The sequence below is a fragment of the Leptonychotes weddellii genome, chromosome 11, assembly GCF_054177405.1.
Source record: "Leptonychotes weddellii isolate Sample4059 chromosome 11, ASM5417740v2, whole genome shotgun sequence".
NCBI lineage: Eukaryota > Metazoa > Chordata > Mammalia > Carnivora > Phocidae > Leptonychotes > Leptonychotes weddellii.
This window is the reverse complement of record NC_138379.1, coordinates 22,531,374-22,544,891: the sequence shown is the minus strand read 5'-3', so window position 1 is coordinate 22,544,891 and position 13,518 is coordinate 22,531,374. Positions and strand designations below refer to the sequence as shown.

At 56.3% G+C, this 13,518-nt stretch overlaps 1 protein-coding gene across 1 annotated transcript in view; it reads right to left on the bottom strand.

Annotated features, from left to right (window-relative positions):
- ABTB2 (ankyrin repeat and BTB domain containing 2) overlaps positions 1 to 13,518 on the bottom strand; it is a 169,239-nt gene that overhangs the window by 25,234 nt on the left and 130,487 nt on the right. The window contains exon 3 of the mRNA XM_006733052.3: positions 13,194 to 13,407. Within this exon, the coding sequence (XP_006733115.1) occupies positions 13,194 to 13,407 (214 nt within the window). The remainder of the gene's footprint in view (positions 1 to 13,193; positions 13,408 to 13,518) is intronic.

The window sequence follows — 13,518 nt, the reverse complement described above, 5'->3', positions numbered from 1 at the left end:
AGAGGAACCTCACGGCGGCCAGCCAGTCTCCCACCCTCAGCCCTATATTCTCCCCCTGAATCTGCACCACCTTCGGATGGAGCCACTGCCAAGCACTGGGGTGCATGGGGCCATCGCCCTGCTGCATCACCCTTCTTCTAGCTCCCGCTCTGGACGCTGTCTGGGCTGGGGCCATAGAGTAGCAGCATCAGGAACCAGCAAAGAGGCCCCGCTCTGCCCAATCGAACGACAGCTCTGCAGGCAAAGACTCCTCTGGGAAGGTCAAGTCAGCTCTACCACGCTGGCTCTGAGGCCTTCATCATGGGTTGTCTAAGATTTGTGAGAGCCACTGTGGCCTAAAACACCAAGCCAAACCGTCCATGCAGAAAAAAAGCCACCGTGTCCCACTGAAGTCAGAGGCAACTCCCAGCACAAAGGAAGCAATTCTAGTCCGGTTCACATCTTGGACTAATTAATTTTCTAGAATTGCTTGGTAAACCAGAGTGGTTTGGACCAGCTGGGAGTCAGAGTCGGCAAGCACCTCCTCTGACCCCCAGGCCTATGTTCTCCAGTGCCCGCACTCTGCCCCAGCACCTGAGCTGACCCACGGCAAAGCCTCCACGTGGGGTCAGAGGACTGGGGTCAGAGGCCGAGCTCAGGGCTTGCTGAGGGGGAAATACTCTTTTCTTATTAAAACTCATCTGTTATGGATTAGAGGCCTAAAAAATCCTCTACTTGCCCAGATATACATATGGATATAAATTTAGAATATAACCAAGTCATGATTAGCCGTGAGCAATTTCTCTGCCTCTTCCCAGGGACTTGCCCCTCAGGCCCCATGGGAGCCTAAAAGTGGGCAGTGGGATGGGAGGTCAATCAGGTGACAACTGGGGCATCTTGGCTTGGCTCCCAAGGCGTGCGGGAATAACAGAAGAACACTAACAACTAACATTTCTAGAGCATGCTAAGCACCTGGCACTCTTTTAAGCCCCTCATACCTATTGACTCGTTTAACCCTCATATCGATGTTACGAAGCAGCTACTATTATTACCCCCATTTTACATGGGGAACCGAGGGCTAGCGAGGTGGACTACCTTGCCCCAGATCACGCACCTCGGTAAATGACAGAGCTGGGATGAGGTCCCGGGCTGTGTACCCCAGCCCCCAGCTCCAGCACAGAGCATTCCGTTGCCGCTCAGCTTGGGAAATCCGCTTAGGAAATCAGCTCTGGTCCTCCACTTTCCAGACCCTTCCCCATCTCCCTCATCTTAGGGATGAGGAGTTTTAGGCACAATAACCATATCTTTTGTCACCCAAACTGGCCTACTTCTGAGAGGAAAACTGAGAATTGTTGCCAATCACACTGGGCAGCAAACTGTCTCAGACAAACCAAAACATCTGGTCACCCTAGCGGGAGGGTAAAGCGCACGGCGGGCTCACGCCGTCCCCTCCTGCCCACCCCGAAGCGGCTCTCCATTCTGCCCCCAAGCCCTGCGCCTTCGCAGTCCCTACCCTATCGGTCATCATTTCATTTGCGTGTGAGCCTGCTTTCTCTTCAGCCTATAATCTCTCCAAAGGCAGCGACTTTTGCTCACTGACATCTCTCACCCCTCAGCACAGGGGCCCATGTTAGAAACGCAATCTTTGAATCTGTAAACATGTGGCATGTTCCTCCCTCCTGGCGGCAAAGCCCTCGGGCTGCAATCGTGTTTTCAGGGGTCCGCTCTCACTCCAGAACTCTCTGTGGGGCTCCATGTGCTACAGAGTCGAGGGCATCAGGCCCAACTCTCTACAGGCAAAGGAGCTCGTGAAATGGGGACCGACTTCGTCTTTCATTCTTGGAGGCTTGAGTTGGCTTGGGTATTGGCAAATGGTTGTCTTCAGAAAAAGAAAATACTTCCTGGATAAAAAGCCAACCAGGGGCGCCTGGGTGGCTCAGTCGGTAAAGCCCCTGCCTTTGGCTCAGGTCAGGATCTCAGGGTCCTGGGATCGAGTCCCGCATCGGGCTTCCTGCTCAGCAGGAAGCCTGCTTCTCCCTCTCCCACTCCCCCTGCTTGTGCTGTCCTTCTCTCTCAAATAAATAATCTAAAAAAAAAAAAAGAAGACAACCATTTCACAGGAGAATTTTCGACCCAGGAACAGTGTCCCGGGGGCGGGGCTCCGCTGACCGGGGATGACCTCCCGCAATTTCGGGGCGGGGGGGCGGGGCGAGGATGCTGGGGGAGCCTTCTCCGGGAGGGAGGCAGCAGACGTGCTTCTGCAGATGTCTGCGTGCTGCTGCGCCCCGGTGGAGGGGACACAGCCATCTGTCTTCGGTAACTGGGCCTGCGTCCAGGGTGGCATCTCCGTGGGCAAGCCGGTACAGATTCCAGGGCAGAGCCTGCACGCAGGCCACCACCCCGCCGCCCTGTCGTGCCACAGGGAGGGTGCTGGGAGCTCTGGGGCGCCGGGCCCGTTTCCCAGGCGCCAGCTCCCCACGTGGCGGCCGATGCGCACGCGGCTGGCCCAGCAGGCCACAGTGACACTGCTCCCCACGCCCCCGGCGGGGAGTGGTGTCAAAGCAGGCCTCTCTCCACCTCACTGGGGTGTGGCTGCCTTGGCCTACCCGCCACACCTCATCTGCAGAGCTGCCATGGGCAAGAGACCCACCTTCTTCACTGCTCGGCGTCCGGGACGGCTGACGAGAGACCACAAACTCTTCCACCGTATGGAAGCCAGACGGGCAAGGCCTCCAACCTGTTCACACACACAGCATGGGCCCTTGCCACCACCCATCAGCCTCTGCTGACAAGGCAGCCTTGGGAGGATGCTGTGGCTTAGCTGTTCTGCTTATTTCTCTCTCAGACACCCGGGACAGGGAGGGGGCAAGGTCTTTTGTTCAGGGTCTCTGGATGGTCCTCCTGTTTGGATTCAGCTGAGTATAATCACACAAAATTTACCTCTCCCCCCTCCACAGTCTAAGGCAAAAAAAGATGACCCACTCACACTGTCAGGTAAAGAGTTTCTAGAAACTTCTAGAAGGAGGTAGAGGCATGGGGTTCTTAAGGCCTGACAGAGGCGTCAGGGGGTAATCCCTGATTGACAGTGAGCGGCTTTGACCCGCGTCATAAATAGCGGTGCGCCCAGCCACAGGGATAGGAAAAGATGGCGCGGGCTCCCAGGACTGACCTTGCTTTCCGCACCCACATCCCAACTGCAACTTCGAAAAAGACTCTGGCACTGGCTTCTGGGCAGTAAAGCCACATTGCTATGATTTGTTGAGGACCTACTATGTGCTGAGCAGGCATGAGGCCACTCTGCACACATGACCCTATTTCTAATACAGCCACCCTGCAGGGGAGGTCTAATTATCAGTGTGCATTTTACAAATGTGGAGGCTGAGGCTTTGAGGGGTTGGGACACAGATCCAAGGTCACATAGCTAGCCACTGGCAAACTGTTCGGCTTTAAAAGGAAAAACAAACAGATTCCGGGGTCTTTCACGAGAACAAACTGCCACATGCAGAATGCTCTGAGCCTGCCATCTGGCTGAAACCCGGGAAGTGGGCAGGGTAGACAAAGGGCTGGCCTCAGTGGTTCCCCCAGGCCAGCTTCTGCACCTACGGCCTCATCAGCCCTGAAATCAGCAGGGAGCGGGAGGCCGGACTGGGCCCCAGAGCCTCAGGGGTACTCTCCAGACCTCTGAAGAGACTTTCCCCCAAATGTCCAATATGAAAGCAGCAAAGTGGGGGCAAGTCCCAGGGGGCTGTCCCGTCCCAGGTGGTCGGTCCCGTGGGAGGAGGGAGATCCCTGTGTAGAGCTGTGTGGCAGGCAGGAGGAGTGGGCCAGAGAGCAGCCTGGCCGGCCTGCAGACATCACCTGAGCTGCTCTCCTGTCCCCTTGGTGCTTGGGACGTCAGCGGCTCAGCCCTGGAAGCCACCATTGAGAAAGCGAAGTCCATTCCCTGTAGAGCTGGGATTTCCCAGCACACCAAGGCTCCATACTGCAGACAAAGGTGATTGTTACAAAAACACAGCTGATGAATGAAGCCCCCAGGCCCGGTGGCTCCCACCCAGTCTTCTTTTTTGTGAGGCCCGGTGGCCCCAACAATGGGGCAGGAAGTCAGCCGCAACAGGCAGCCCCCGGGGGCACTTGTCAACGGCAAGGCCGGGATCCTGCCCTGTCTCCATCCCCTGTTATCGGGCACCGCGGCTTCCTTTGTCTGCCCCCAATCCCTGGCTCATTCCTTGTCAGAGGCTGGACAGATGCCCACCGTCAGGCTGGCCACCGTGAGCCAGCACACTCTCGTCCACCCAGGAAGAGGCCCCAAGTGGTTGAGCGCAGGCCGCCTACGTCTCGCTGCGTAGAGGCGGCGCTGCCCAAGAGACCCGGCTCCTGGGGTCCTGCCTCCTCTCTCCTGGGAGGTGGGAGGGACACTACACCCCCGATGATGTGAACGCTGTGCTCTTATAATCAGGCCTCCCTGCCTGAGCTCCGATCTGCCTCTTCCTACTTGGGACCTTGGCTGCCCCTCTGACCCTCTCCAGGCCTCAGTCTGCTCAGCTATAAATGGGAACAGTAACAGCTTTCTCCAGGAGCTCTCATGAAAATCTATCAGAGAGCCGTGTACGTAAAGTGCTTTATAGACTGTGAAGCTTTGACTAGATGCTTCCGGCCTGTGTGAAATACATCAGATCGTCTCATTCCCCAGCTGAAACCTAGTAACCGCAGCCCATCTTGTGGGGGCACCAGGGCCAAACCAGCAAGCAAGGGGCCAGGGTACCCCAGTAACGGTGGAGAGTGTCTGACCCTCAGTCCGCTTGGTCTTTGAACCAATGGGTGGATGAAATCCAGTTTTTAAAGTTTTCTTCAATCCTTGGATGGTAGGTTGTGATAAATCTAAAGTTTGTACACATCTCTGTCCAAAGCAGGCCTCATTAGTCCTTTGTGACATCTGGTCTACTTCATCTTCTCTGTCACTCGCCTGGCTCCCTGGCTTCTGTCAGGGCTGAGTTAAAGGAATTACAGGGACTGAGGGCGTGTATATGAGAGGGAGAGAAAACATGCTTTTCTTTTTAGATTTATTTATTTTAGAGAGAGCGGGAGAGTGAGCAGGGGGAGGGTGGAGGGGTAGAGGGAGAGGGGAAGAGAGAATGTCCAGCAGATGCCCCGCTGAGCGTGGAGCCTGACACGGGGCTCCATCTCATGACCCTGAGACCATGACCTGAGCCAAAACCAAGAGTCGGCCGCTTAACTGACTGAGCCAGCCAGGCGCCCCGAGAAAACATGCATTCTGAGTATACGTGACTTTTTAAAATTCACCATTGTTTCTGGATTATTTATGCATTAAACATGATTTAGTTGTTTTAGGCCTTCCATAAGGTTGACGAAAACAGTAATTACACAGATAATAACAGCTACCACGTCTGAAGAGCTTACTCTGTGCTAACTCCTTTAGACGTATAACCTCCCATGACTGCCACAAGAACCTCTGGAAGTAGATCAAGCCATTCTCCAGTGAAAGCTGAGAGGCTGAGGCTAGAGAAATGAAATAAGCTGCCCAAAGTCAGCCAGCTCGGAACTGGCAGAGACCCCATGCTGCGGTTGTTCTGACACCAGAGTCCAACCTTCAGGCTCCTGTTTCATTAACTGAACAACTTAGCTAACAGCCTACTACGTGCCAGGGACTGTTCTCTGTGCCGGGCACACAGTGGGAACAAAGCCTATCTGTGGTGCTCACATTCTAGAGGGTGGGGAGTGGGGGGCGGACAAGTAAGCCGACAGATGCGTAGCCACCAGGTATCAGCGGGCCGAGGAAGGTGCTCTGGAGGAAAGCAGCAGCGGGTAAAGTGACGGCGAGGGACCAGGCGTGGGAGGGACCGCTTGCTGCCCACGGCAGACTATAAGCAAGCCCCTTCCGAGATGACTGGGGGTGCCAGTCCGAGGAACACGGGGAAACAGGTACTAATTCACCCAATCACTATTCTGACTTCTTTGACTTCCACTTTGAGTAAGCAGATGGGAATTTAACGCACAGAAAGGGGGAGAGGAAAAGAGAAAAAAGAGCTTAACATTGCAAATCTTCTTGAAATGGTATTTAAGGGAACCCTAAGTCAGTCCCATCAAGCCCCCACTGCCATCATCTCTATTATTTGATAAGAAAACACTTTCGCAAGCTGAGCAGAAGATTAACGAGCCCACTTCTTCAGACTGAGCACAGCCTATCCGTGGCACTTCCTATTTATGTAAAGTGCTCGGCTGAGGGGAGACATCCCCCCTTCTGCATCTGGAATGGAACAAAGAGGCGCCTCTCCTCGCTTTGTACCTCTCTTTGTATTTCCCCAGAACCTGGGGGGTGCCCCTTGGAGGCAGAATCTGGAAGCACAGGAACCAGCAGATGTGGCTCACTTTACACAGGGGGGAAACTGAGGCTCAGATGGGAAGCTGGACTTGCTCAGATCCCAGAGCCAGAGGGGCAGGAACTGGACTTGACCCTCAGGCACCTCTGAGGATGTACTTTTCCACTGGAGAGCTGCTCTAGCCCCACCTGGACGTATTAGCCTAGACACGCAGTCAGTAAGAACTTGAAAAAACAAACACCAAATTCTCGTGATTTTAAAATGTAGATCCAGTTTTGTCATGCAATACATACTTTGAAACAACGAAGTCCTTCGGTGACTTTTGCTGCCCCATGCCACTTGGCCTGTCCCCATCTTCCTGTGGCTGTCCTTTAAGGCCCTGTTAAAATCCCGCTGCTCTGATGCCCTCCCCGAGCCCGCCAGGCCCCTTGAGATCCCCCTGAATACGGCCGTGGTGAGGATGACAGAGCATCCTGTGCTCCAGGAGTTGCTCCAAGGGCTTTTGTTATATTAACTCGATCCCCACAATACCCCTGTTAAGAAGAGACCACGGAAGCTAAATGACATGCCCAAGGCCACCCTGTTTGTCAGCAGCAGAGCTGGGATCGACCCTGGCCGGCTGCACAGTCTGAGCGCCGACCTACACGTGATCATGCAGCGGGTGGGTTTTGCTCATTCTTGGTCTCCTGTCTTGGTCCAGCCTCCCTCATGAGGCTGGAGACTCCATCACAGAAGGCACTCTTCACAGTTCTCTCATATCCCTTCCCCACTGAGCGTCAGAAGTACAGGAAGAAACGTGGGTTAATAAGCAAAGCACTGAAGATGGTATCTGCCACTTGGAATGTGCTCTCTAAATGCTGGTCAGGGCAGTGCGTGTAAGGAGTCATGTTACTAGTTGCATTATTAGTAGTAGTTCAGTTGGTAATATCAGTATTAGTAATAGCAGTCACGTATTAGTAGTACTTGAGAACCACCTTTTAGGAAATGCCATTCTAGGTCAACGAAGAGAGCCCACTCTGGGTGTCAAACGTGGGTCACCTAAACACGTTTCTGACCACTAATGAGGAGGAGGGTGGCAGCCGACATTTAATACGTATTTTTTATAAGCCAGGCACTGAGCTCAGTGCTTCGCCATATTATCTCGTTTACTGCCAGTGGACATCGTACCTTCGCCATTTTCCCAACGAGGAAACTGAGGCCTGGAAAGAGGAGCTGACCAGCCATACTGGAAGATAGCAGAGAGAACACCTCCAGGGGGACCCGAGAAGCTCGTGGAATCTTTCTCCTCTTGGGCGGGATCTAAAACCCCAGGGGTGGACTTCGGGGGGAGCGAGGGGACCTGTAACGGCTGGCGCCTTGGAAGTCACCGCTTCCAAATTCTGTTCACACACTTGCTGGAAACTTCTTGACTAGCCTGACGTGGAACGGAGCAGCGAAGAGCAGGGCCAGACACACGCCGTCTTCCACCAGGACCTCACCCAGATGACGGTTTCGTCCTCTGAGCAGCCCCAGAGCCTGAGCAGAGCTAGTGCTCTGGGAACTGCACCCTCAGATGACTATCAAACCAGCACATTGGGCCCCTGGTCCCTCCTGAAGCTGTCCGGTGGGGCAGAACCACAGACCGGACTGCTCTAGGCTTGGGCGCTGGGCTGTTCGGTAGGAACGCCTCTCTTCCCAGCATCAGGGCAAGCAGAGTTGGAAGGGCTGCCCGCCCTCTGCTCTCCTGGCTCTCGGTGGGGTCCGGGCACTGAGTGAGGCAGGCTGGCATGAGGGAAAAGAAGAACCAGCCAATCACAGTGAGCACCGAGCCAGAGGACGGGGCCAGAACCCTCCAGGCCAAACTGAGCCCTCTCCTTATCTCGGCCCATGTGGCCCTGGCTTCCCCGCAGCTTCGTCCTGCCCCCCCAGTTCCTTCTTCTCTACCACACTGCTCCTGTCTTGGCTGGGGACCCTGTTCTCCCCTGCCTCGCGGTCTCTGCATGCTGTTCCCTCTGCCCAGTACAAGTGGTCATGTTAATCATCGTAGTAGCTCATATGTGGCATTTACTGTGTCCCAGGTCCTGTTCTAGAATGTTAGGAATGTGAGCTCATTTAGACCTCGCACCTTACAAGTGATCATAAGGACTATGTGTTGGCGTTCTATAGAACCGAGCTTTGGAGGAACCTACCGGCCGAAGGCTCTAAAATCACTAAGTGGTAAGTCCGATCTGAAAGGCACATGTTTGAATATAGTCCCCTCCTCAGACAGGGCTCTGGCAGGCTAGGAAGTCATGACGCCGGACACTTCCAGGCTCTGTCTCCCATCAGACTCTGGCTCGGCTCCCACGCTCCTCCTGGCTGAGCGTCCTGGGCCTCGGCAGCCCCCAAGCCTTCTGAGTGTGCTTCCCGCCACCAAGGGGTGCCGGGCGGGGCCGGGGAGACGCCCGGGCTCCAGCAAACGCACTGGTCTGTGGACAGGTGGCCTGCTGTCATTCCTAGGATTCCCAGATAGTCTCCGCTGCTGGTGCCATCAGATCAGATGCACCTGGGAATGCCACCTGCTGAGCCCGGGCCCTCCAGCGCCCGAGGTTCTGAAGCAGAAAATTGGTTCGTGTCCTGTGCGCCTCAGCCCTCTCTGCACCGCGAACTATCTGTCTCCCTCGCGGGCTCTGCTTGATGACGCTTTCCTCCAGCAATGTGCTGGCGAGCTGACAGACCTCCTGCCGCTCCTGGGTGTCCATGCTGCCTGCCTCCCCCCTTCCCAGACGCCTCGTCCCCAGGAGGATGATGGCCAAGGAGGTATCTTCCACCCAGGACGCTCTTTCGGCTAGCTCATCCCTCCTCCTCCAGGCACGACTAGCAAGGACCACACTTAGCCAGATGGCTGTCCATTCTCCTCCAGACCTTGGGGGAAGGAGGCTCCCCCATCTCCATGGGCAACCCTGGATCTCTGACAGCAAGTTCTTTCACTTTTCAGGCTTGGTCTCAGGTGATGACATGCCCTGCAGGGCAGCAGCTGTGACTAATCCTGTGTTTGAGACCCTGCCTCGTGCCTCGCCCGAGCCTGTGATGCAGAGCTGCCGGGCAGGAAAGGCGCTCTGGGAGGGCGCAGGGAGGTTCCATCTGTGAGGCTCTCCCAGGGTGGCAAGGGACGGGTACTGGGAATGCACAGGCAGGTGGGGCTGGAATGGCCCCGGGAGACCCCCCCCCCGGGGAGCCTTGAGAGCTTGAGGACCAGGGCTCAGCAGCCGGGTGGGGCAGCTGCAGCTGGGCACGGTGAAGGGCAAGGGCTTTGAGGTCGGAGAGACCTGGTTCAAATCCCTGCCCAGCCACTTAGCAGCTGGGTGGCCCCTCCGGCCTCGTGCCTTCATTTGTAAAATGGAGGTCATTCTAGCACCTACCTTGCTGATCTGTGGGGCACAAAAGAAACACAGGTAGGTAGAAAGGCCCTCTACAAGAGCTGGCTACCTTATATGTGTACTGCACTTCGTCCTCCCCGCTTTACAGGTGAGGCGCCTGGAGCGTGGAGGGGCCTGTGCGGGAGGCTGGACCAGGGCCGAGGCCTCAGGGCCAAAGCCCGGGCTCCTTTCCCTAGCACTGCTGGCTCACTGTTACGGCACACACCAGTATGCTAGAGGGCCCGACTGTCCCTTGCAAAGCCACCCCGCCTGCCTACCCTGGACTCCTACTGTTTCGGCAGCTCCTTCCTCCCGCCACCTCCCCTCCCACACCCAGAGCAGGAGGCTCTGGGGAGACGGCGCCTCCTGGGGAGATACTAAAGCCCGACTGAGCCGTGCAGATGCAGCACGTGACTTAGCAGGGAAGGCCGTGAGGAGCCTCACACAGAGAGAGGAACGCATGTCCCACCCTTTATCAGCATGGATGGGGTCACACGGCCTCCCGTGGGAAAGAAGAAGGGCCATTTCCTCCAAGCAGGAATCTCTGAGCACAGACCTGGGTGGCATCATCAATGCTACAATGTGGCCAAACCCACGCCACCAAACTGAGCTCCTTAGCCTCTGTGAGCAAGGCAGTGGGAAGAGATCACTAAATCCCCACAGACCCGGAACTCCCCAAGCCATCCACCCCCTGAACAGAGGCCCGTGGGACCCCATTCCGCCATCACACCGGCGATCAGAGGCTCTGGATTCTGGCTGGGTGCACTTGGCCCCCACACTCCTCACATGGGACAGAGGGAGGAACTGCAAGAGTCAATGCAGTGGGGGTATAGGGGGCAGAAAGAGACAGCCAGCCATCCCCAGACTCACAAAAGCAAAGCTCTGTCGCCCTGGAGCCAAGTCCGACTATCTGTGTGTACAGACAGGAGGTTTCCCCAGAGCTCTGATGAGGATACCAGCGTGGTGGTGCCTTGAGGAGACGTGGGGCTTCGCCTGCCGTGGAATGTGAGCTCGGTGGCCCCCAGGAAGGGCCAGCCAGGCTCCCCAGGGCCTGCCCCATCCGACGGAGTCCAAGCATGGCAGGATCCCCTTCAGTAGCCAGGAGCCGGGCCACCACACGGCTGTCAGGCTGTCTGCCAGCCTGAGTATTTTTAGGGTGTCCTTTTTGTGCCCAAATCTGAAATGTCTGGATACTTTTTTCCTAATGGTGGTTTCAATTCCTCATGTATCTAATATTCATTCAAAATGATTCATGGAAAAATGCCTTAGCTACCAATTTTTTTGTGCCACAGACAGTGTGGATGTTAAATAATGAGATATCTACACACACACGCGCGCGCTGAAGCTCAGCTACTACGGTCACGTCCAGACAACAACCCAGGTCATACAGAAACCCCGCTGCTGTGTTGTAGAGCACTGGGAGCCGGGAATTCTCCCAGGAGGAAGGCCAGAGGGCAGACACCGAGACAGCCAAGGGGTTCTGGGCATGACGGCTACAGAGGAGCACCTCCCTGGCCTGCCCCGCGGCCAACGCCATGGTCACAGCCAGAGGGCCAAGCGGCCCAGGCCAGGGCAGTGGGCCCAAAGAAGGCTCCTCATCTCCCAGACACCTTTGCTTGGGTGATCGGGCCCCGCCTAGCACCCTTGGGACCTCACCAAACAACCAGCAAGTCCCCTCGCCCACCCTTCACAGGTTTTCCTTGCCCTTTCTCCCACCCAGCCAACTCTGGAAACCACAGCAATTTCTCCACAAAGCAGAAACAGCTGCGGCTTAGGGCCTCTGCTCTGGTTCCACCTTCCTGCCGGGCGCTTCCTTCAGGAAGCCTGGAGCCTCCCCCTGCTGCCTTCTTGCTCGGGGTCAGGCCCAGAGTGACTTACCTGGGCCCTGCATCCGCTGTCCATCTCCAAGACGATCTAATAATGACACTGGTTATCATCAAGCAGCAGCAGCCTTTACTGGGAACCTACTACGTGTGTGTCCCTGGGCCACAGCTGCTTTAGGTCTCCTGTCTCACAGTCCTGCACGTGTACTGGTTGTGAACAGAGCCTCTGTGGCCTTGGCAAGTTATCAAATCTCTGCCTCCACTTCCTTATCTGTCAAATGGGGCTATGAAGCACACGCATTTCCTGTGGGTACACATGCCAAGTGCTCAGCATGGTGCCTAGCGCCTAGTAAGTGCTCAGGAAATGTTGACCCTCACGATTCAGTCCTTATAACTGCTTCATTACCACCTCCCTGTTTATAGCAGAGGAGGTGGAGGCTCAGGGAGGTCTGAAACCTTGCACAAAGTTCTCAAGGTCCATGAATGCTGTTTGTGCCCAGACCCCTTGACTCCTGGGCCACGGCATTCCCAGCCTGCAACGTTTGCCATGTGTCCACAGGATTTCCCATATTTTCACGATGGCCGTTTTGAATGAGCTGCGGTGCACCGCACCTTTGTTTTCTGTGACCGTGGGGGCAACAGAGAAGCGGGCCTGGCCGGGGAGCAGGCGTGAGGACTGCAAAGTTGATGAGACCCAGTGCCTCTCCAAGGCGGCAAGCCAGCTGGGGTGGGGGCCTGGGAAAGCAGTAGCCTTCGCTCTTCGAGGCTGTAGGCCTTCTTCCTCCACCATGTGGTACAGAGCCCCTCAGGCTCGTTCCCTCTCTGGGACCTGCGGAGCGCTGGAATGCGTGCCGATGGTGCTTCCTAAACCAAGGGCGCGTCTTCCTTACTTCCAGGACCTTTAAGCATGCAACTCTTGAGCCCCTGGACAGACCCTGCTGGATGGCCGTGTTAGCCACGAGGCGAGGCTCATGCTAGCATATATGATGTTCTGGGCAAATTATTAAAAAGCATCCCCTCTAGGGAGAAAAAATTTAAAAGGCAGCAGCCCTCTGAGTAAGACCAACTAGAAAAGGTAGCTGGTCTTTAGGCTGACATGACCCTGTGTTTGTCTCCCACTCGTGCCCCTCACTGGGTCCCCTTGTGCAGTGCAAAACCTTCACATCTGTTCTTAGCAGCCCTGCTCCCAGCCGGGGAAGGGTTAGGATCCTGTAGAGAGAGCAGCAGGCCTGGGTCCTGGGGCTCTTCAACCACTAACCTGCCAGAGCCACAATGCTCTCGTCCGTAACCTGAGTGGACGGGGCAGGGCAGAGCAGGCCTTAGATCCCCACCGACAATGGGAATGGTGGCATGGCCACGATCACAGGAGGTGACGGCTACCATCGACGGAGGGCCCGCTCCCACCCAGACGCTGTCCTGAGCGCTTTTCCCCAGGGCCCTCACTCGCTCAGTTCTCACTAGCACCTTTCCCGGCAGCTGTGAATACCTGCTTTTATCAAAGGGGCGACTGAATGTCAGCGAGCCCAGGAAGTGACTGTTAGAGCTGGAGCGCCCGAGACAGAAGCCAAAATCCATTCTGAGCCTCGACGACCCCAGGCCACCCCTGCCCAGGGTGAACAGCATGACCGCATGCCAGGGCCAGGCCACCCGCTGAACAGCCCCAGGAAGACTCCTACCGTTCGTTGTTCAGCGCCATCCTCGGGGGGTCCAGGTTGGGGTTCTCCATGGACTCCATCTGTGGACAGCGCAGGAAGTAGTAGAGCGTGTGGAGGGCGTCGGGGGACCAGGTGATGGGCTGGGGCGGCTGGCGGGCCTGGCGGGCGGGGCTGGAGCCCGGGCAGAGCGGGCGGCGCCCCTGCATGTGATGCATGGCGCGGGACACCAGGTCACCTGCGGGGAGGGTGGAAGAGAAAAGAAGTCTGAGTTCACCAGCCCCATCCTTCCAAGGCTCCTGTGGCTCCCCTGGCCGCGGCGTGGAATTACCGTTTCCCCCGGAGCCAG